Here is a 23,717-nt window from a genome sequence, read left to right on the forward strand (position 1 = left end):
TCCTACCCAGAACATATACAACAGAATACCAAGGGGAGAGCAGAAGCACAAGAGCACAGACGAAAACTCCAGTTCGTGGTCCCTTTCCAGACTCAGGATCAACTCCACGTTTATTCTGAGTCACGTGACAGGGCACACGATCATCCCGAGCAAAGTAAAGTTCCCTCCAGCTACTCCTCCGAGCTGGGCTCTCCCAATGCCACCGCTTCCGGCCAGCGCTGACACGAGCCGCTGAAGTCACCACACAGACCTCTAGCTATTAAGGATGCCTATCCAAGCACTGACAACCCCAGCGGTACCTCGGCTGGGTAAGCTCCCACATGATTAAATGACAGGCCTGAGGGCGTCGGTACGGATGCCCTTCACCTATTAAACTCTCCGTACAGAAGGCTCATACAGATACAGCGTACGGTCCTCTTAACACACTGGACTTGAAGGTCCAGTAGATTATCACACGGGGGGGGCCTCCTCCAAAGCTCAGCTGACAGCCACACTCCCTTGCAGCCGTGACATGGGGAACGCAGACCCAGCCTCTGACGCGGCCCGTGACCGCGCGTGGCCAACGGAAGCCGGCAGCCCGGCACGCGCCGCAAGGCCGGGCAACAGGGATTCGGGCTGCCGGGCTGGCCTCACGCCTCCGAGGCCAGCGGGGAGGCGGGACAGAGTGCGGAGAGGCGCCTCTGGGGGCGGACGCACGCCGGGCCGCCGGCTTCGTGCTCCCACAGAGCCTCTCCCGGGGCGGGGCGGGGGGGTCAAAGTCGCCGATGAGAGGAAGGGGTAGGGCTTGCCGCATCGCCGACCGTGCCAGCACCTGGGCTCTCTCTCCGCGCCGGCGCCCGCCTCCCACCCTCCTGCCGGCCGCCCCACGCCTGTGCGGGCTGCCGTCCTGCAGACAAGGGGCAAGCACCCCGATGCTGGGGGCGTGGTGCTAAGCAAGGGGCTCCCAGCTTCCCTCCCTCCCTCCCCTTCTCCATCCCGTCCTGCTTCTGAACAGGGAACAGGAACTCCGGGAGCCCTGGGCAGAGCCGGCACCTCCCACAGAAGGGAAGGCACACGCTCCCTCCACCTTCTGCCTTCCCTCTACGCGGCCAGGAAACACACCAGGCGGCCGATGCCCTGCGTAACCATGACCAGGACCAATCTCGAGTCACGTGCAAGTTCTCCGAGTTAGCTTTTCCAGGTGGTTCTTCCCCCGAAGCTGAGCCCTGCCTGCTCCTGAACCCGCGGAAGCCAGCCCACCTTTCCGTGGCGCCCTGCACCGACGTGGCCCTGGCTCGCTGGATCTCCTCCTCCAGGCGCCTCCTTTCCTCCTCCAGCCGGGCCACGTCTTCCACCGGCCTTCTCTGCTGAATGATGAGCTGCAGCTCTTGAAGCAGGGCTTCCTTCTCCTTGAGGAGCTGCAGCCGGTCCCTGTCGGCCTCGGCCAGGCCCGGCCACGACTCGTTATCAAGCTGGGCCAGCTGCTGCTGAATCGTCGACACTCTGCAAGAGACAGGCCCAGAAAAATCCGTGAAGTCAAAATATCACCACCCATCCTCCACACCATCGCACGGATTCTAGAAACTCACTCTTCTAAGTGAATACTGAAATTATTGCACCAAGTGAACCTTCAATGACAAAAACAAAGCACCTGGAAAGATGGGTCATAAAAAGAATGTGGAGGTCCTCTACATAACCTCCCCTGGCCTAGATTTGGGATGGCAGTAAGCATGGCATGCTTGCTTCAAAGGACGGACAGGAAGGCTGGCATCCTCCCCACCCCCTGCACTGTGTTGGTACAGATTCGTGCTTTCCTCCACGGCACTGTCCCAGAGCAGGACGGAACCAGCTCCTCTCTCCCCATCCCCCACCAGCAGCGGCTAAACACAGTGCTGGATACACGAGAGAAGCTTCTGGCTTCCTGCCTGCTCTGCCGTACCTAACTGCCAACACCACGCGGACAAAATGACAGGAGAGAAATGCACCCATCACGGGGCTTCTGAACAGAAACCCCCCGAAGCCTGGCGATCCACGTCTTCCAGCTCTGTTTGCTCTCTCCAGCACCAGGGACCTGGAGCATAAGTGACATTCAAAATGCCTTGCAGAGAGCAGACGCTCAGCAAAAGCTGAACGCGTGAAACCGTGAACAAGCACGCCAGCAAATACACGGGAGCTAAGCGCGGCACAGGGGGGGCGGGGGGGTGCAAACCAGTCAGCCTCACCAAACGTATCGGCACGACCACCCTCCGGGGGGAGAAGTATGGACGCTGCTGTCACCTTCCACGTGCCTACACTTCCACGTGTTTGGCACACAGACTGCATCGCTTTGTGCCCTTTAATGCAGATTAAATGAGACGGATGTGGCTTGTATTTGCAGAGCAGCCTTTCACAGGCGGAGCAGAACGATTTCAGCCCTTCAAGTTCAAGTGTGGCTAACTAGGAGGGCTGTTTTCAGACAGAAAACGAGTGACGCCAGACTCGCCCTGAACCCAGCGCTGTGGAGGACAGATGTTGGCACACATGCCCCAAAAACAAAATCCAGAGACTCCTCTGAGGTCACAGAGAGCTGTGAAGACAGGGAAGCGGCAGGGGCACATAGTCCTGCATCCTCCAAGGCAGCGATTCTCAAAGTGGGGTCCCTGACCGGCACACAGCCTCTGCATTACCAGGAGCTTTGTTACAAATGGAAACCTCGGGTGCCACCCCAGAGCTGTTGAATGCGACACGCTGGCGATGGGGTTGGGCGACCTGGGTTTTAACAAGTCCTCCAGGTACTTCTGATGCTCACTTCAGTTTGAAAACCCTCTGCTTTCAGGGAGCCTGGCCTGGTCTGGAGGATCCTAATTGGCCGTGGAGCTCTTAGGGGCCTGCATTAGGCTCCAGTGTGATGATCCTCACTAAAACAGGAACGGCAGGAGCGCTCCTGACACCACCCTGTCCCCTGCCCAGGACACACAAACTAATCAAAGCTGGCATCCTGCCCACTAGGTCCAGACCTCAGAATCCTCAACGCTGTGTTCCCTGCAGTACTGCCAATCAGCTGGTGTCGGCCCACATGTTAGAGACTGTTGGCCAGCCCCGCACCGGGTCAGGCTCCTCTTGAGCTAGACATGAGCATGGGGACTAGTCAGCCTGGCTGGAGGGCTGGGTAAGACGCCTTCTTCAAGTACCAAACCAATAAAAAAACCCAACAGTTAAAAAAAAAAAAAAAGTGTAGGGACACCTGGGTGGCTCAGTCGGTTAAGTGTCTGCCTTCGGCTCAGGTCATGATCTCAGGATCGTGGGATTGAGCCCTGCGTTGGTCTCCCCATTCAGCAGGGAGTCTGCTTCTCCCTCTCCCTCTGTCCCTCATCCCTGTTTGTGCTCTCTCTCTCCCTCTCTCAAATAAATACATAAAATCTTTAAAAAAAAGTATATAAGTTATAGTTTAAACGTGCACATTTTACTCAAGTCCAATTCCCCAAGAAGGTAAAGAAAATAGTTGAATGTCAGTAGCTTTATTAGGCAAGTTCTTTTCCAACTTAAAACTAATTTCCTGAAAATGTGTTGGAAAATGGTGCCAAATCATGTCACTGAAAAATACTACTGGCAGAGCTGGCTGACCAGGACTACGAATCCAACGGGGCTTGAGCATCCATTTATGTCTAATTAGTGTAATGAAAATTTATGGCAGTCATATAACCGAAGCCCAAGGAAAATACACTCCAAGTCGGCCCATAAATAAGTTAGTGCCAAATCAGACATTATACCCAATGAAATTTCTGGAACGCTTACCAGAGATCAAGACAAGTCAAAAGTAAGAAATAAATATGAAAGAGGCGAACAACATTGAGCAAATCCATTATGTCCTCATAATTTTTCATTACATTTATCTGATCAACCCGCAGGAAAGCCTCTCTGAACCCAGCTGAAGTTCGCGGTAGCAGTATTACTTTGTAACATACATTAATTCTCATTCATATACTACCAGCACCCACATTTTTAAAAGCACTCCCTCTGAGTTTTTGGAGGTGTACATGGGAGGTGATCAAGATTCCACTTGAGTTGGCCAGGCGCTGGTCAGCTGGAACTCTACAAGCATTCAAGTTGCTGAGGGGGGCAGAAGATCCAACCCTAGGTAATCCTATGCTTCCCAGGCAAATCTCAAGTAATATCCACTACCAGAAAACAGAACGAGCGAAGAAAAGAATTATAGGCGGGAAGAGAGGCAAAGGGCCAACTTCAAAAGGTCTGTCCACCGAAGGCGTAAGAGTACAGTGGCCCAAGTGACACACAGTACTGTGACTCTGCTTACAGGACAAATATGCACAGACACGCGACACGGCAAGGGACAGCCTCTGCAGCACAGACAAGATCGGGATAAAGCTGACTTCGTGCGGCCCCTCTGGAAAAGCTGTTTGGGCTAAGCTGAACACGAGGCAAGCGTTTCTACGCTGAAGAATAGTGCTTTTTCACATAACTGAATTTCACAAGGATGTAAATGACTGCATGGTCGTCTTAGAGCTACCTATGAGTCCCGAAGAATATGGATATATAGTGCCAAGGGACTGTACAATTCTTTCCCTATATGCACATTCCAGATGCCGACATTTGGGGCCTGCTCTCAGCCAGGTTGAGAGTGAGGCACATACGTCTTGTCTGTCTGCACTGGAGGCCAAAATCTCTAGAAGGATTCCTCCAGTGATTTCTTGTGCATTCACCAAGGGATAGACAAGACAGCTTTGCCTGTGACGCAGTACGCCTTGTCTACTGTGCTGCTGGCCTAGAAACAAGCCGTCTGCAAGGAGGATGCTTCGTGTGTTAGGTTCAGCGGAGAAGACAGACTTTGTGCCTAAGGCTAAACACAGATGTAGACTTACAGTGCCCCTTCCCCCACAGCCACGCCATGCGGCTGACCCGGAGGCTGGGACCCCACTGCTGCGAGTACCATCATTCCAATTCTGAGCAATATGAGAAAATCTCCAGAAAGGCGCTTTCTTTCCCCCCGAAATATAGTTTCAGTGAAATTAAATACATGAAAGCAAAGTAAGGTCATGATTAAAGTTGGCAAAAAAGAAACTTCCCCAAGGTCATTTTTATTTTTTAATTTATTTTTTAATTTTTTTAAAAGATTTTATTTATTTATTTGACAAAGAGAGACCCAGCGAGAGAGGGAACACAAGCAGGGGGAGCGGGAGAGGGAGAAGCAGGCTTCCCGCTGAGCAGGGAGCCCGATGCGGGGCTCGATCCCAGGACCCGGGATCGTGACCCGAGCCAAAGGCAGACGCTTAACGACTGAGCCACCCAGGGGCCCCGCTTCACAGACATTTTAAAGCACCTTAAAGTCCAATGAGAACAGAAACTCATTATCAAGACTCAAGGTCCACCTTCTAAACGATCCTCGGCCACGAAGGGAGCCTCTGAGAACTCCCTCTTCGGGGCCATGCTCCTCCTTTAGCCCCAGTGAGTGCCATCTACGTCACACTCCCCATGGCCCATGCCACTTAAGGAAGGGGGAGGGGCTGCTCTAGGGCTGCCAACTTTTTATTTTTCCAAGTAGAGATTTTGAAAAAACCTACTAACATCAACTAGCATCGTTATTTTGTAAGACAAAGATATTTTAGCAGAAAAAAAAAAAAGAGAGAGAGAGATCAGAGTAAGAGTTCTTTAAATGGAAAAAAAGCAAATCAGCATGATAAAAACCTGGACCGGGGACACGGGTGGTGGCGGGCAGTGCTGGGAAGCAGAGGTCTGTCGGCCCCCTGGTGCGACTTCTCCAGGATCTCCTCCTCTGCTGTGGGTCCCTGGAGGTGAGTGTCTTCTGAGGTTTTACTTCCTTTTCTCTTTTCTGCTCACTCCTAGCCAGACTCTCTTGGACTTTTTACTTCCCTCCTCCGGCCAGCCTCACTCTCACCAGGCCAATAGCCATGGGACTTTTTTACGACTCAATCCTGAATTCTTTTCCTTTCTCAGTGCATGTTCTCTCCCAAGGTAGCTCAGCCACTCCATGACGTCAGTACCACCTCCAACTGCCCTCCTGGATCTCTCACCATTTGGATGGCTCACACTGACCATTCCCGACTCAAAAGTCCTAGAATGCCCAGCATTTTCAACTCTTTTTCAAGGTACTGGTGGTCCCCCATGACGCAGACCTGCCTCCCTGCTCATGGCATCCTCCATCCCACCCGCCCCCCCCACTCCCCTTCATTCTGCAACTATAGGCTGGTCCAGCTGCCGCAGACGGACCCCCCACCTCCTCAGAAACTTGCGATCGCACAACTTTCCACCCTGATCCCTGCTCCCCTCTTGGTTGAGAAAGCCCTTCCCAAATGCACGGGCAGCCGGAATCCCAGCATCCTTCAGGGCACAGCTCCAAAACAGCAGCCATTTTCTCCAGCACCCAAGAGAATTCATTATAGAAAGATTCAAGATCATGAAGCCTTTTCAAATGTCCATGAAGGCCCAAGAACTGTAAGCTGAGCTTGGTATGATGATGTATCCTACGAACACAGTTCTTGAAATGAAGAGACCATGCCCTGCCTCTGTTAGAACCCTAAAGACATGCATATCTTGATGCTTTTCTGTCCTCAGGTCAAGGGGCAATATCCCAAGGCCCACAGCGGGCCTTGGGGAAGGGAGCCAGGAGGAGAGCCAGGACCTGGGCCCCAAGGACTCCTTCTGCTTGCCCACTGGCAGAAGCAAGGGCCAAACAGCAAGTGTGACCAAATGGGGCCCTCGTTTACTCATTCAATATTCAGTGGGTATTTAGCTACTGGAATTACAGCAATGACCTAAACGGACCTAAATCCCTGCCCTTGTGGGGTTTACGTTCTCGGAGGGAAAAACAAACGATGAAAAAGCAAACACGTATATAGAGAATGGGTTAGGTGGTTACATTTGCTGGGAGGATCGGGGCGATGGGGGCGGGAATGGGGCATGCTACTTTATTCTGGATGATCAGGGAAGCGTCTCTGACAAGGTGACCAAGAGGAGAGCAGAAGCCATCTGACAATTTGAGGCAAAGCATCCCATTGTTGGCAGAGGAAACGGCAAAGGCCATGGGCACTGTATGAGTTTCCTCTTGTTGCTGTAACAACAGACTCAATGGCTTAAAACAACACACATTATTATCTTACAGTGCCAGAAGTAAAAAGTCAAAAATGGGTGGGCAGGGCTGTGATCCTTCTGGAGGCTCTAGGGAAGAATCCATTGCACTGTCATTTCTAGGGGCTGCCCACAGGCCTCGGCTCGTGGCCCACACCACTCTGATCTCTGCTTTCCTCCTCACATCCCCTTCCCAGACTGTCCCTTTCTAAGGACCCTAGTGATGACACTGAGCCCCCTTGGATCATCCAGAATCACTGCCCCATCTCAAGGTCCTTAACTTAATCCCATCAGCAAAGTTTCTTCGGCCACGGAAGGCAACACAGCCACCAGGTTCTGGGGATTAGGACGTGAACATCTTGAGGGGGCCGTTATTCTGCTGACTCCAGGGACTAAGTCAGGAGTGTGCCTGGCAGGTTTGAGACCCGGCGTGTCTGAGGAACACTGAGGGGTCAACCTGTCTGGAACAGGGCAAGGGAAGACATGGGGGAGTGGGCTAATGCCCTGAGTTAGTGGAAAACCGGCTCCTGTGGGTCCTTGTCCAAACACAGTAGGGATTTAGGAGCAAAATAAGAAGGCTGTGGGGCCACGCTGTGCATTGTGGGCTGGTCAGCAGCAACCCTGGGCTCTGCCCTAGACAGGAGGACCAGAACTGTTCCCTAGGGAGCAAAAGTGGCCTCCTGCAAGGGTTGAGAGCCATGTGGAACAGGGGAACGATAGCATCTAACACTTTCTGAAGGGATCACTTGTCTGGAAAAAAAAAAAATTCAGACACAGCAACTGCAAGAACCAAAAGTCACACAAAATTATGTTGAACGGCACCAGAAAATGCACCATTCACACCAGGGAGAAGCACATGACCACTGAGAGAAGGTCTTTGGCCGTTACTCTAGTAAAATCGACAAAAAAATGAAGATGTTTAATGATGCTCCGCAGATGTGAAAATCAGGGCTCTCCATCGGCGCTGGTAGCTAAGTCATTCTGGAAGGCCATGTGGGGGCATCTATCAAAACTCTTTTTTGTTTTGTAAAGTAGGCTTCACGCGGGGCTCAAACTCAGGACCCTGAGATAAAGACCTGAGCTAAGATCAAGAGTCAGATGCTCAACCGACTGAGCCACCCAGACGCCCCTATAAAACCTTTCAGTGTATGTGCGTTAAGATCTGTACATTTCATTGCTAAGTATCCGTCCAAGGAAATAGTCCTTTCCGCAAGGCTGAGGCCTAGGAAAAGATGTGCACTGTTTGTGAAAAGGAAAAACTGCAACCATCTAAGATGTCTCTCCACAGAGGGATGCTTATGCATCCTAAGCTATGCATCACATACTACGTTTAACTAAACTGGGCTTACTTTATTTAAATGTTTAGATAAAAGCCTGGAAGGTGTCACGCCAAACCATGAATGGTAGGAAGTGGGATTAGAGAAGGGGAAAGTGGGTGGTCTCTACTGATTGTGCCTGTGACAAAAACAATGTATTCGTGTATTATTTTTGTAATGAAAATACAAGTGTGCACGCACGTCTGTAAACATGCACGTGCTGTATGTGTGTGCGCGTGACTTCACGCATGCGTGCACGCGCACACACCCCCCCCCCCCACACACAACCCCAGCAGGTACTGCCCGGGTGGGGCTAGGGAGAGGTCCTCACTCTCAGGCAGAGCCACTGATAAACCGACATATTTCTGTTAGTTGGGGAGGAGTTTATATCCCAAATAGGTTAAAGACCGTATGTGATCACATCGCATAACCCACACAGTTTTTTTGAAATGTCCAGAACAGGGCAGGTATTGCGTAGAAAGAAGTACGATGTCCCATTCTCCCAGCAGCTTCTGCCCCCTGCAGAAGCTGGGGTGGGGTGCAGATGACACTCCTGGGGGGTCACCCATGCAGACCGGCCGGCAGGAAATCCCTCGGGGATGGCCCCGCTAAGACACCACAGTCCTCCAGCCAGAGCAAGGGTTCTCAGCCTCGGCACTGGTGACGTGTGGGGGAGTCATTCTCTGTGTTGGGCCGGCCTATGCGCCATAGGATGTTGAGCAGCGGCCGTAGCAGGTCCCCCAGAGTCGTGACAACCAAACCTGCCTCTGGACATGGCCAGAAGTTCCCTGGGGGTAAAGTCCCCACTCCCCAACTCCGCCTGTTGGGCACCACTGTGCTAGTGGGAAAAGGAGAGGCCGTGCTTGTGCAAGCCGATCCAGGACATCTCCACAACGTGTCCCTGATACTTAAATGTGGCTGATGCAGCCCAGAACGGCGTTTCTGGCCCACAGAGGCTGAAGCACTGGGGGCAGGGCTCCCCCCCGCCCCCACCCCCCACCCCGCCCCACGTAGCTGCAGTGTGTCTCCTGACAAGGTCCTGGCAATCCTGAAATAGTACTGTCATTTAAAAGATGCCGATGAAATGCAGTGTCCTCCCCTGAAAAATTTTCTTAAATACTTGCCTTTTCACCCAAATGTCTCATCTCAACATTTAAAAGGTTACTCACTGTGTACCAATACTATCTCTAGAAAACAAAGAAATCACTTGCTATGCTTAAGTAAATGTCGCAGCAAAACATGTAACAATTATGTCCCTAAGTGCAGCAACCATCTATTTTCTGCATTTTACTACAGCACAGCAAATTCCAGCACCCACACTGCGCGGTCCAGCAGAAACATGCAAGAATGAGCAGAGGAATATTCAAAGGGGACAACGGCCCCTGACAAACAGCAGCGAGCTCAGGAGAAGGAATGCACGACAGATGGAGAATATGACCGCGGAGACAAGCAGCACGGCTGAATGCACTCGGCAGCGGTCGGTGTGGAAGCGTAAAGCCCACCACAGATACGTGGTGAGAAGCCAGGAAGAAGCGGGCATACGAGCTCTGAGCAAACAGAAAGCCCATGTCAGCTCACGTCGGCCCTCTAGCAGGGAGTCATATGATCCGCTTTTGTTGCTATTTTTACATTTTCTAAAAAGACGACAAAATGGATTTCCAGACATCAGGAATGATACAGTATATGGAGCAGACCCAGCTATTTTGCTTCCAGAAAGGACCCCCTTACCCCACCTGGCATTCCACTCCTTCTCCCCCACCCTCCAAGAAAATAGTTCATATGTGACTAAAGAAACTTTTTTAAAAAGATACAGTTCATAGCTTTCTGAAGCACATATCTGGGAATAATTTGGTTTTAAGGCTCTCTTCAGAAGACACAAAAGAGACAGAGTCTCTAGGAAGGGGACACGAAAGCTAGGGCAGGGTCAGAATACTGAAACCAGGGTCCTGCGAATGCGGGGAGGGACGTGACCTGCTAAAAATACTGCACTGCCTCTCAATTCTGCCCTTGTCCGATGCTTAGGGCTGGGAGAGGGCGACAGAAAGACAAATCCTGAACAGGTACATCCCTGACAGGGCCAAGTCTTTGATTTTCCGAGGGCAGATGATTTACGGCAAAGGTCCACAGAAAAGGCTGTGCTGCGAGTCTCTCCACCGAAATCCGGCGGATGAGGTCCCGCTAAGACCTGTTGACCTAGTCCTTGTTAAACTGTCTTTTAAACCAAGATATGTGACTGTTTCCATTAAGCTCTGGAGTTAGAAACGACATAGGTAAACGATAAGGAAATTGTGTTGAAGCAGGTCTGAGGGGCTGCTGCTGGTCGGGAGGTAGGGAAGGCGGGAGTCCTGAGCTATTTGAGAGGAGAAGGAAGCCGGGAAAGTCTCTGTCTTTATTAGCTCATGGCTTTAGAACTGGTCACAACAGTGAGACGTTCATGTGTTAAATGCACATGAAATTCTATCATGGGCATTAAGAGGCTTACCTAGAAGGGAAGATCGTGGATTTTGTATTCTAGCAGATACCACTTTCTGATGAAAAGTGGACAGTCCCACAATGGAGCGCCACAAAACCTCTTTCCGGGGGAGAAAGGAAGGAAGCAGAAGGCAAGACTTGAGAAAGGAGCTTCTTACCTCTTTCTGGCTTCCTCATACTGCCAATTAAGCCTGACTCGGTCTACAAGTCTTGTTTTATCATCAAAGACAAACTTTCCGGAACAGAAGGAAAAAAAAGGGGGAAACATATTAAAGACATATTTTCAAAATAGAAAATTCATTTCAACTTTCAGCGACAATGAAGAATATTTTAATTTGTCTTTAAATTTCCATTTCTCAAGGGTCTGGAAGGAAATACACCAAACAGTGCTCGGCAGCCACCTCTGACTGGTGGAAGCTGCAGGTGGGGCTGGGAAGACTGCCTCCCAAGCACTGGTGGATTTGTTTAACAGTGGAAGTGTATTCATCTGTTGTGTAGTTTCTAATAACAACAACAACAACAAATTAAATTTTAAAAACATAGGGAATTATTTAGTAAAAGCTGACACAAAGGCAAAAATATTCATCCCATTTTGTACAGTACGTTCTCTCGTTCTTCAATGAATGCAGAAGAATGATGTTCTCTTAAGAAGTCGCAAGATCTGAAGAAGATGGACTAGCTCTGTGACGGATGGGCTACAGGCCTCCTTCGAATGTTACATAGCATGTTAAAGAACTAAAGGTCGAAAGGAAGGAAAGCAAGGTGTGGAAAAGCCTGAAGGCGGCCCATCGCCCTAGGAGTTAGAATTGAAACGTGTGGCGCTCTGACGTGATCACTAGCCGTACTTAAATGTTTTCATACCAATTACACTGAACTAAACAAATTCCTAAAACAAAACCAAAAAAAACCTGTATGGGAGGTAACTGTAGCTCACCCTGGTTACTTCTTCCTTCATTCCTGGAAATATAGGACACTAGTTCATTAAATCAATTGTCTCTGTAGATCTGACCGTAACTAGACCCTATGTTATAGCCACTAAGTCGTCTTTTTTTTTTTAAATAACCTCATGTCAACAAACATTTGAAAATATTCTATTTGAATGATTACAGCTGAATTTATTGACACCAGTTTTGATATATGTCAATAGGAATTTCTTTATATCTTTATTGCTTTGAATGAGGGACAGGGCGAGCATTCTCTGATGAGGCGTGTCACCACTGTGCGCATTTTAATAGCCTCATCCAAAGCCCCTCTCCATGGTTTCCTCAATATAAATATATTGAGGCTACAGCATCACATCTCCAGAAACTGACTACACTGGGAATGAGCTATTTGTCACCTCATCACCTGGTTTGTTAGAGACTCCTGCAGCTGACCCCTCATCAAGACAAATAAATGTCATTTCCTAAAACCTCTTCTCGATGCTGTCTACAGATCTCTAAGCTCTGTTTTTGCACTCTTCTTTGAGAACAAATGGACATCTTAATCAAAAAAGGAGAAATCTATGGCCCAATGGATTCAACAGGTTCCTGTTGCACAGTTCTTATGTAGTCCTATAGCACGTAAGTGATAACTAAGTCAGGTGTGCAGATGTCTAAGATGGTCCCCAATGGTCTCCACCTCTTGGGATTCAGCCCAGGTGAAATCCCCTGGAGAGTGCTCTAGAGCTATGATTTGACCGTAACCAGCAGAATACAGCAAAGATGATGGGAAGCCATTTCTGTGATTACGTTACAAAAGACGGTCACTTCCATCTTGCTAGCAGACTCTCTCAGTCTGCACACTTTGATGAAGCAAGCTACTGTGCGGGAGAGGTCTGTATGGTAATGAGACAGAGCCCTCAGTCCAAAAACCTATGAGGAAGTGAATCCTGCCAACAGTCACGTGAGCTTGAGAGTGGCCCCTTCCCCAGTCGAGTCCTCAGACGAGACTGCAGCCCTGGGTGACACCTTGCTTGCAGTTTCAGGAGAGCCCCTGAAGCAGAGGGCCCTGCCAGACTCCTGAGCTACAGGAGAAGTCTGAGATAATAAAAGTGTGCTGTTTTAAGATGCTAGGTTTTGGAGTAATTTGTTATGCAGCAATAGCCAACTAATCCAGTTCAGCCCTTCAATATGTTTTTGTTTTTGTTTTGTTTTGTTTTGTTTTAACAACTGCATGATGTAGTAGAAAGCACAGGGGTTTAGGCATCAGAGATGTTGATGCAGACCTGCCTCTCCCTGGCTACATGACGTCAGGTGACTTGGCACCTCGAACCCCTCACCTATCAAACGGATATGGAAACAACTAACAAGATAACAGCCATGAAGCTGTCAACCCAAGGCAGGCCCCAGTAACCTCACAAACATGACAATTTATGGCTCAAGTTACTGCAACAGCATAACCAACCACTCCGCACCTGACATCTTTAGAAAGTCTTACCTAGATCATTAGAGAACCTTTGATCTTACCTGTTTCTCTCAAACTAGTTGAATCTCTTAATTCTAATTCTAACCTATGGTAACAGCAATAAATTATGCATGGAATTCAATGAGTCTTATACTTCTTTCCTTCCTGCACGCCAAAAATCTTTAGGCCAAAATGGCAGACATTTCTGACTTACAGATTCTTCTCTGTGTGTTACATAGATGGGGACCATATTCTTAAAACCAAAATCGCCTGGTCAAAAATGTCTAAGTGTAAAAAACAAAACAAAAATGTCTAAATGTACTTTTGAGACTGACAACTGAAAATAGGACTGTTTCAGAACGTCCAAGACCAAAAGAGTCATTATTTACCATATTATACTCAAAGAGATAGTATTTATCCAAATTTCAAAATATTAGCTAATTATTTAAAACCCAGAGTTTTTCATCAATGGTTTTTTTCTCCTGTTTTTTCCTTTTTCTTTACTTAATTTTGGGGAGGACATTGCACATTCCATTGATGTCTCCTCTTTACTTAATAAGCCCTAAGAAAAAGAAGCCATCTTTTTTTCATTTGTTTTCCTTTTGTAATAACCTTCACTCAATAACATTGTAACAGGAGTGTCTTTAAGCATTCACTACCCTACTTCAGATGATGATTGCCAACTTTGTTTTTGTAGCTAACTCAAGGCTTCAGTAATTATCAAAAGGGGCATTATGAAATTCTTCCAAGTTCCAAGCAAAATTAATTTTGATTCAATTCAATTTCCTGACATTCTTTTAGAATAAGAAATAGCATCAAAGTATAACCTAAGGGTGACACAGACACAAAGCCTCTGAAAATCACTGGTCTAAGCCAAAGATCAGTAAACTATGACCCCCACAGGCCAAATCCGATACTGTTTTTATAAATAAAGTTTTATTGGAACACAGTCCTGTCCATTTGTTCACATATTGCCTATGGCGGCTTTTGCACTATAACAACACAGTTAGGTAGTTATAGCAGAGACTGCATGGCCTGCAAAGGCCTAAAATATTTACGATCTGGACCTTTACAGAAAAAGTTAGCTGATCCCTGCTCTAAAATGTCATATGTCGGGCGCCTGGGTAGCTCCCGTCCTTTAAGCGTCCAACTCTTGATTTTGGCTCAGGTCATGATCTCAGGGCCGTGGGATGGAGCCCCAGGTCAGGCTCCACATTCAGTGTGGAGTCTGCTTAAGTTTCTCCAACTCCCTCTGCTCCTCCCCTCCCCACACTCTTTCCTCTCTCTCTAAAATAAATATATCTTAAAAAAAAAAAGAAAAGAACACATCTAAACTCAACTCTCAGAAGGATTCTGCTGTTTTAAAGAATCCAAATTACAAGGATAGAGATACCAAGCAATTCAATTGCCTTCCATGCCATGGAAACTTCACAGCTGGATTTTTCCTTCAAACTTAATGGCACAAAAGCCAAAACATTTCTGAAGAGAAAGTGGCAAAGTCAAACAAATGAGTGATGGCAACACGAAAGCAGCTCTTTTCTCTCTGGGCACACTCGGCTCTCCACCCCCCCCCGCCCCCCATTCTTGGCATACCTCTCCAATGATGTCAGTCTGAGACCCAGCATCGCAGAACTGTTGAGGTAAAGAACCGCCAAGCACAACTGGATTGTGAGGGAACTCTTGCGGAGGATCGCTAAGAGAAAAGCTGTTCTTGAAGCCATCGGTCAGCTTGGCCAGGCTCTGCGATAGAAGGAAACGAGTTACTTGGCAGAGGTGGTAATGTTCTCTTCCCTTTAGAAGCAGTCATGTCATCGGCTCCAGGGCGGCCGCGTCAGCACCGGAGAGCTGGCCCACCCTGCCCCCCATTCCCGTGAGATGTAAAAGACACGACCTTCACGACCTGCACCTTTAATCCAATGCGTAGTCATCTAAATCAGACAGTGACGGAGTCCTCCTGGCAGCATGAGAATAATAGATAATAGTAGAGAACAACTGTGGTACCATTTTTACTGTTTTTTTTTTTTTAAATCTTTCTGTTTTCTAAAGAAAAAAACAAGCAGGGGCTCCTGGGTGGCTCAGATGGTTAACCGTCTGCCTTCGGCTCAGGTCATGATCCCAGGGTCCTGGGATCGAGCCCCACATCGGGCTCCTGGATCAGCGAGGAGCCTGCTTCTCCCTCTCCCTCTGCCTCTCTCCCTGCTCATGCATTCTCTCTCTCTCTCTATCTCAAATGAATAAATAAAATCCTAAAAAAAAAGAAAAAAGAAAAAAACAAGCAGTCCCTCCAAAAAAGCCAAACTCAGAGAAACAGAGTGGTATGGTGGTCGCCAGGGGCTGAGGGGTCAAAGGGCACAGACTTCGGGTTAGAAGATGAGTAAGCTGCAGGGCCGGAATGCACAGCACCATGCTTAGCAATATTGTGTTGCGTATCTGAAAGCTGCTAAGAAAGTAGATCTTAAAAGTTTTCATCACACACACAAAAAACAAGGTACCCATGTGAGGTGATGGATGTGTGAACTAACTTTATCGTGCTAATCATTCCACCTTACATGTGTATATCAAGTCACCAGGTTGTACACCTTAAATTTATAAAATTTTACCTGTCAACTGTACCTCAATAAAATGGGGAGGGAGCACTGCCATCCAAAATGTTGTATCAGTAAATGAGTCTGACAGAGATGAATGTTGCCTTGAGATTTTCATAAACCACACAGAAGGAAAACCACTCCCAGATGAGGTTTACATATTTTTATAACCTGATTTTTCAGTCATAATTCTACATGGTCAAGAGTCATCTCATACGGATGTTAGTTTGCCCAAAACTAGAGCAACTATGTCTTCTGGTGCACGTAACTCCTTTAGGTGGAAGTCAAAAAGAAATGAGATTTTTCTCCAGTTTTTTAGAAGACTTTTGAATGTATTTCTCTCCAGCAGACACGGGTAGCTGGCTCTGGATCCAGACGAAGGCATGCTGGAATGGGCCAATATTGTTAAGGTCATAAAACACAGAACAACTTCTTTGATTTTGCTAGAGAGGACGTTGCCCAGGCCTCTCCCTGGAGCTTCTCAGAGAGGATGCTGGGGTCTGAAGTTTCTTACAGAAATTCCATCTCCACCTCTGTGGTGGGGAACCCACTTGAGGCAAGTGGGTGGCTTGCCCCAGCCTGGCACACTGGGAAAGGCCGGGGCAGAGAAATCAGCTCAACGTCCTGGGGCAAGGCCTCCAAGCCCCCATGATGGAATACCCCACCTGGTTCACCCCCGGGGGTTGGGGCTTCGATTAGATGCGGCATGTCCACACTGCACCTCGTCCAACGCTGCACTCAGAGGTTCCAGGAAATGGCGGGAGCTGTTCCTGCCACCATGTACCTCTCATGACCTGGGAGTGCATCTGAAAATACAGGTTGGTGGGTCACGCCTCCAGAGCCTAATCTAGCAGGCCTGGGGTAGGGCCCAGTAAGGGGCAATTGAATGACCACTGTGGGGACACTCCACAAGTCTCCTGAATCCTTGACCTTCGGGAGCGCTGCCGTGCAAGGCAGTTATGTGTGCACCTGTCTCATCTGGCCCACAAGTCCGAGCTCTGCTTCAGACGTGCTTCTATCCTTACATTCTGCAGAATCTAGACACATGCCTGCCACGCACTCAGTGTGTTGAGCAAAAAATGAAAGCTGTAACAGAAACATCTGAATGCACCCCAGGACCAAGCAGAAAGACCAGTGCGCATCCATCTGCAAAAACTCAAGCTTTTTCTAAGTACAAGAAAATCTACAGAAGTTCAAGGGACAAAAAAATAAAGCAGTATAAAGCTCCAACGATCCCAGCCATATAACTAAAATCTACCCACGCAGACTACTTTGCAGCCATATCAAGGAATGAAGCAGCTCATTGTGCACAGATCCAGAAAAGGGGACGGGGTGTTACTGTCCCGTGAGGAAGCCGGGGCAGAAGAGTGGCAGGCACAGCCCTAGCTTTCTGTGGGGACAGCTGAACATGTGCTCACCACCCTCTCCTGTGTCTGCAAAAATGCTGGCAGGGTGTACAAGAAGCTAATAAAAATAGTTACAGGGCAGGACAGAATGGGGTGGTAGCAAGACTTCTCATCATAGACTTTTTAAGTTGTTTTGATTATTGAACAATCTGTATCACCCATCGTTACGGCTTACACTGTGTCCTCCCCAATGATATGTTCAAGTCCTAAGAATCGGTGAATATGAGCTTCTTTGGAAAGAGAGTCCTTGCAGATGGAATCAAGTTAAGGTGAGGTCATACTGAATTAGAGTGGGTTCGAATCCAGTGGTTGGCATCCTTATAAGAGAAAATGTAGACACAGAGACCCAGGGAGAACACCATACGATGACATGGCAGAGATGAGAGCGGGGCATCTACGAGCCAAAGAATGCCAAGGATCGGCAGCAGCTCCCAGAAGCTGGAAGAGGCGAGGAAGGGTCCACCCCTAGCGCCATCAGAGACAGCGTGGCCCTGCCAGCACCTTGACTCTGAACTCCTGGCCTCCAGACTCTGAGAGAATCGATTTCAGTTGTTCTCTACCCGCTTGTGGTACTTTGTCATGGCAGCCCTAGGAAACTAACACCCATACTTTTCAAATATTTTAATACACATATGCAGAAATATACACACACATAAAGAACATATATACACGTATGGCATGGACATATGTTTTAAAATATATATGAGCTGTATACATAATATATATTATATACTATAAACACATATTTTCCTAAAATGTTAACTGACAGATGGACACGCAGGCAGGCAGACGAACGGACACGGGATGTGAAGAGTACCAGGCCCCTACCTGCATCAGGTCCCGCCTCTCCTTCTCTCCTGTGCAAATGGCTTTCTTGATGGTCCGGAGCTCACTCATTATCGCCTGGGCCTCATCCAGTTTGTAGTTGGTGTGAGCACTTGACATCTTACGATCAATCCTGGTTAAAAAAGAAAAATCAGAGTCATTCCATGCGAGAGCCTAACAATACACTGAACAACAATGAAAAATTCAGAAGCTTTACAGAAAGGTGGGAAACAGTTAAACACATTGCTGCGGCAAAGAAAAATAAAGATCCCACAAAACCTTCCTGGCTTGTGAGTATATACGCAGAGATGAGACTTGACCGGTGGACGACTTCCTTTGCTCCAGGAACATCCAATGCAGGTGAAGACTTGCGAATCAGGATTCCCACGACCTCTATTAATGATTAGGCAACCAAGAGTGGCTTAAGTAATTTCCTGAGATTTTAAACTCCTCTCTGAGAGGAGGATCATGTCTTATTCGTTTATCCCCCGCATCTGGGTTAGTGGTCAAAAATGTCTATTAAATAAACATATGAATGACGTGTGTGCACGAACATATGGGAAACAGCGAGAAGTTGTGAACAATGCAATAATGATGCCTCATATAAAACTCCTCTATCTTTCTTTTATCTCATTCCAGCTCTAATTTCTCTCTCTCTCTCTCTCCCCCTACCATGCACCTCTTCAATTCTTTCCTTCAATCCAAACATCCATTCATCCTTCCTTCCATCCATCCAAACTTCCTCCCTCCCTCCGTCTCTCCTTCCGGCCAGTCGCCCCTGTGCACACAAGGCCTGGTGTGGGCGGTGGAAGCGGAGTGCTGACCAAACCAAGGCTTGCCTCCGGCCCTCACGGAGCAGGCGGCCTCCTACAGCACACCCTTTGTCTCACCTCCCCAACCTAGGTCGTGAGCGTTGGAAGCCCTCAGGGCTAAGGAGGTTAGAATACTTTGGTCCAGAAATGGCATGAACTCCTTCTCTGGAAAGCCATTAGCAGGCCTTTCAGGTTCCAGCTCCGCCATTACACGGGTCCTGGGGCTAAACTGTGACCAGGGAATCTGGATCCTTAGTGGCCAGCCCAAACTCCCAATTTTCCATTCATGAAAGCATCCTGGCAGGTTGGTGAATATATACGCAGAGATGAGACTTGACCGGTGACACTCCAGCATTACAGCGGGACCCTGGGCAAGTCACTTCAACTCTTTACACCTCAGTTTAATGATTCCCCCATTTAATGAGAAAATGTCAGGAGAAGGCTTACTTGGGAGGGCGTCTGGCATGTAATGTTTGCGGTGATTGGTCTGATTGTCAGGACAATGCTGAATCTGCGTACTCATGGGAGACAAAGTCAAGAATTCACCAACTCTGGTACTCTAACCCCAGACCTTGGAATAAGAGAAGGACAAATAAAACACGCAGGAACCCATTCCTACCCTCTGGAATCAGGCCTCAGGGCTCAAGAGCATCGCTGTGACTGCATTGGCTACAAATGATACATTTATGAAAACTGGTGGTGAGTCCTCTCCCGTGGAGTGGATGCAGGCGCATCATGGGTCCCCACACATTTCAGGGTGACCCCCCTACATCCCAACATGGCGGGGCCACGTGTTTTCCCTTTTCAGCTGTTTTACAGAGAACCAAGAGTCTCTAACGGAAGGCAGAAATAGAAGGTCATCCAACTCGTAGCACATCAGCCAAAGAAGTGGCCCAACTTTTCTTGCAGAGAAAATTGAGACTCATTTACATAATAATGTCTCCCTGTATTCATCTTCTGATAAAAGGCTCTCCAATACATCTCATTTAATGTCACAACCAACAACCCACAAAGGCTGATGAAGTCAGTAGAAAAGGGTTTCATCATTCTCAGACAAAAAATCCGGGGCCAGAGAAATCGGATTTCTCTCGAACAGTCAATGACCAGCCCCTCTGCTAACCAGGTCTACTTGCTCTGACAAGTACAGCAAATAGATCATCATCTGACACTGACACCCATATGGAGAAATGAAACTCCACTACATGGAACAAAACTTTTTCAAGTGCTTGAAAATCAAAGCTAATCAAACAGCCACAGAAGCACAGACACACACAGCCAGTGTTCAGGCGGTGATGCGAGCCGCTACGCACGTCAGCCCCAGCTTTATACTTAGGTGTTGTGACTTCCTTGTGGCTTTTAGTAGCAATAAAGCTTAAGTGTAGCCACCAGTAAACCCAGGGATTGAGTCAGCAGCCTGTCAAGGCACCAGGTTCTATGATTAGGCCCCAAATCCCCTCAAGGAGGGGGATCAGCAGCCCCGTAATTCATCCCACCAGCAGACACTGCAGAGCACCTCGGAGAACGACAGTTCAACGTCAAGGCCACGGACCTGCACTTTGAGCTCTACCCAAGTGGCTCTGAGACCTCGAAGAGAAAGCAGATTGGCCTAGAACAGCTGTTTCCACTCTGTTCCGAGGGTGTCCTGGTGTGGGGAGCAGGAGGAGCTAAAGGGAGAGCCTGTCTGGGCTTGGGGACCCTCACCCCTGCTTCAGCAAGCACCTCCTCTTTGCTCTGTCTCAGACAGGAGATGTCTGAGATGCACAGATGTCCTTTGCAGGAAAGGAAAGGGAAAAAGATTCCACTGTTAAAAAAGTGTGAAAGCTACTAGGGAACGTGATCTTGAAGTCCTAGTATTTCAGAGAGAATACTGTTATTTATTTATTTTTTTTAAAGATTTTATTTATTTATTTGACAGAGGGAGACACAGCGACAGAGGGAACACAAGCAGGGGGAGTGGGAGAGGGAGAAGCAGGCTTCCCGCCGAGCAGGAAGCCCGATGACCCTGGGATCACGACCTGAGCCGAAGGCAGACGCTTAACAACTGAGCCACCCAGGCACCCCAAGAATACTGTTATTTAAAAATAGTTATATATATTATATAAGTATACATTATATGTTATGCTACCAATATTGTATATTATTATTATATTATGTAAGAATACATAATCATACAAAAGGATTATTATGTATTATGCAAATATAACCTTATATAGACATTTTATATAGTATATATTATTTGATTATATAATTATATGGTATAAAGAGTATATTAAAATAGTTCGATGTATCAAGCACCTACTAGGTGCCAGGGTCTGGCTGCATGCTTTGCATCTGTCACCTCCCGGAATCCTCTCAACAGCTTAATGGGATAAGCATAACCTTCTGAGATTTTATAATGAAACACCTGAGCCTCAGAGAGATGAACTAAGTGGCCCAAGATGACGAGCTAAGATCTGGCAGAGCTGCCAGGGTTCAAACCCACCTCCCCCAATTCTCAAGTCTGCACTGGCTCACCAAGCGCAGAGAAGCCCCTTGATACTGCAGGCGCTCTCAGCGGCCAAGGTCGGGCCCGTATGCTTTTATAAGGACAAGCAATGTTTCACAGAATTCACACCACTTCCAATTTTCAACTATGATACATCTTCATCTAATAAAAACTTCTAAGAGTAGGAAACCTCTTCCTTTACATCTGCAAAATTCATTTCTTTGGGAGTGTTCTCCCTTTGCTCAAATTCCCTCTAGAACTTTGGTCAAATTCAGAGGATGTGGTCAGTGATTCGGTATTTTCTAAAATACCAATATATTCCATTTCATAAAGAAAATAATAACATCTGTGACTGCCAAAAGAACAGTCTTTTCTCTTTTTAATTTTAATTAAGAGCCCAAGTGAGTACTTACACATCTGAAATAAAATGGTAGAAAAGCAATAACCGCTCGATGCAAGGTGGTACTAATAAAAACATATGTTATTATGCAGTGTGCTATGATCTGAATGTTTATGCTCCCCCCTCCACTGGTTACATGCTGGGATCCTAACTCCCAGTGTGATGGTGTTCGGTGGTGGGGCCTCTGGGAGGTAATCAGGTCGTGAGGGAGAAGCCCCTGTGAATGGGATCAGTGCTCCTATAAAAGAGACCCCACAGAGTTCCCTGCCCCTCCCATCATGTGAGGACACATAAAGAAGATGGCTATTTAGGAACTGGGAAGCTGGCTCTCAGCAGACACAGAACCCAACCACGCTGGCACCTTGATCTTGCACTACCAGCCTCCAGAAGTGTGAGAAATAAATTTCTATTGTTTATAAGCCACCCAGTCTGTGGTATTTGGTTATAGCAGCCCGAGTGGATGAAGGCACAGTGTAAAAAAAAATCCAGTACACAGACCAGAGTCTTGGCTTTTCACTCCTCAACATCTTGTGACAGCTTCAGGGAGATTAGGTGACTTGCTCGAAGTCAGAGAGCCAGGAAGAGGCACAGGGTGGGTGGGGTTCACGGCAAGGCCCCTCACACCGGCACTCATCATCTTTCTCACTGGGTTAGCAATACACTCAAAGTCAAGGCCTCCAAACTCACACTGCATCAAACCCAAAGGCCACCCACAAGGCCCGTCAAATGTCCCAAAGTAAACTGGTGCTCTTTGTAGTCTGCTTTTGAATGAATGGTTAGAGAGGAGAGGAGAAGGTGCAGCTTCAAATGATGATAGGAGTGCAGTTGAGAAGGCAGCTTAGAGCTGTTAATCAACCCCGACCTCCTGCTGCCCTAAAGTCTGTGTATTTGTTGTTCAAGTTAAGATGTCAAGGGAACTGTACTGGGAAAAGTAAAACCAAATGGCTTCTTTATTTTATTTTATTTTTTTAACATTTATCCATTTATTTGAGAGAGAGAGCGCACGGTGAGAGAGCATGCGTGCAAGTGTGGGGGAGGGGGGAGCAGAGGGAGAGAGAGAGAAGCAGACCCCCCACTGAGTGTGGAGCCCGACGACATGGGGTTCGATCCCATGACCCTGAGATGGTGACCTGAGCCGAAATCAAGAATCAGACACTTAACCGGCTGAGCCACCCGGGCGCCCCAAACCAAATGGCTTCGTAAACCCACGGCGTGAAGGAAAGGGCTGCCAGGCCTCTAGAGATATTCCATGTTAATACCACACCTTACAACCGAAAAGAATGAGAAGTTTTGTTACACCTCTACCTTTCACATCCCCAGCTCTGGCAGGCGGCCTTGAATGCACCTCAGACAGCTTCCGGCAGCTTTCTATCAACAGCGGGTCCGGTGCGGGGCAGCAGACCTGTCCCACAAGCAGGACCAATGCTCGTTTGGTTTCCGCCCCCGCCGTACGCCGTACAGTTAGCACGGGCCGCACCTGACGTGCTAGGTTCACGGGATACGGTCGGTCTAAGCCTGTTCCAACTGTGAGCAATCCCACTCTCTTCTGAAGACACGAAATCCCCTCGGACAGAAGCCGCTAATCTCAGTCTCTCACAGTGCAGCATTCTAGTCGAGAATGCTCGGGAGAGGGTAGCCGCTCTTGTTGTAGGAGACACACGGGTTTTGCTTTATTCGTACCACCCGAAAAGGGAAGAGGTTCAGCAAGCAGCTACGAGGCTCGAAGCACAAAGGCTAACCTCAGGGCAAAGAGAGTGCTGCATGGAAACTGGATACCGGAACATCTAGCGAACGCCGCTTTCTGGGATCTGAAGAGCAGCAACAAGGAACAGGATTTCTTAAAACACAAAGGAGCACAATATGTAGAAGAGAAAAAGTGCTGGAGGGCAGTTAGTAAGAAGACGACAGGGCCGATTGACGGAGCCCCCCCCCCCCCCCCCCCCCCCCCCCCCCCCCCCCCCCCGGGCCC

General features: G+C 48.2%; 1 protein-coding gene across 1 annotated transcript in view; it reads right to left on the bottom strand.

The window, feature by feature from the left end:
• Positions 1-23,717, bottom strand: part of WWC3 (WWC family member 3) — a 69,552-nt gene that overhangs the window by 32,710 nt on the left and 13,125 nt on the right. Inside the window, exons 5-8 of the mRNA XM_044911635.1 lie at positions 18,055-18,184; positions 14,829-14,975; positions 11,009-11,082; positions 1,240-1,482 (exon numbers count right to left, since the gene is read on the bottom strand). Coding sequence (XP_044767570.1) covers positions 1,240-1,482; positions 11,009-11,082; positions 14,829-14,975; positions 18,055-18,184 — 594 coding nt within the window. The remainder of the gene's footprint in view (positions 1-1,239; positions 1,483-11,008; positions 11,083-14,828; positions 14,976-18,054; positions 18,185-23,717) is intronic.

Source organism: Neomonachus schauinslandi, chromosome X, assembly GCF_002201575.2.
Source record: "Neomonachus schauinslandi chromosome X, ASM220157v2, whole genome shotgun sequence".
Lineage (NCBI taxonomy): Eukaryota > Metazoa > Chordata > Mammalia > Carnivora > Phocidae > Neomonachus > Neomonachus schauinslandi.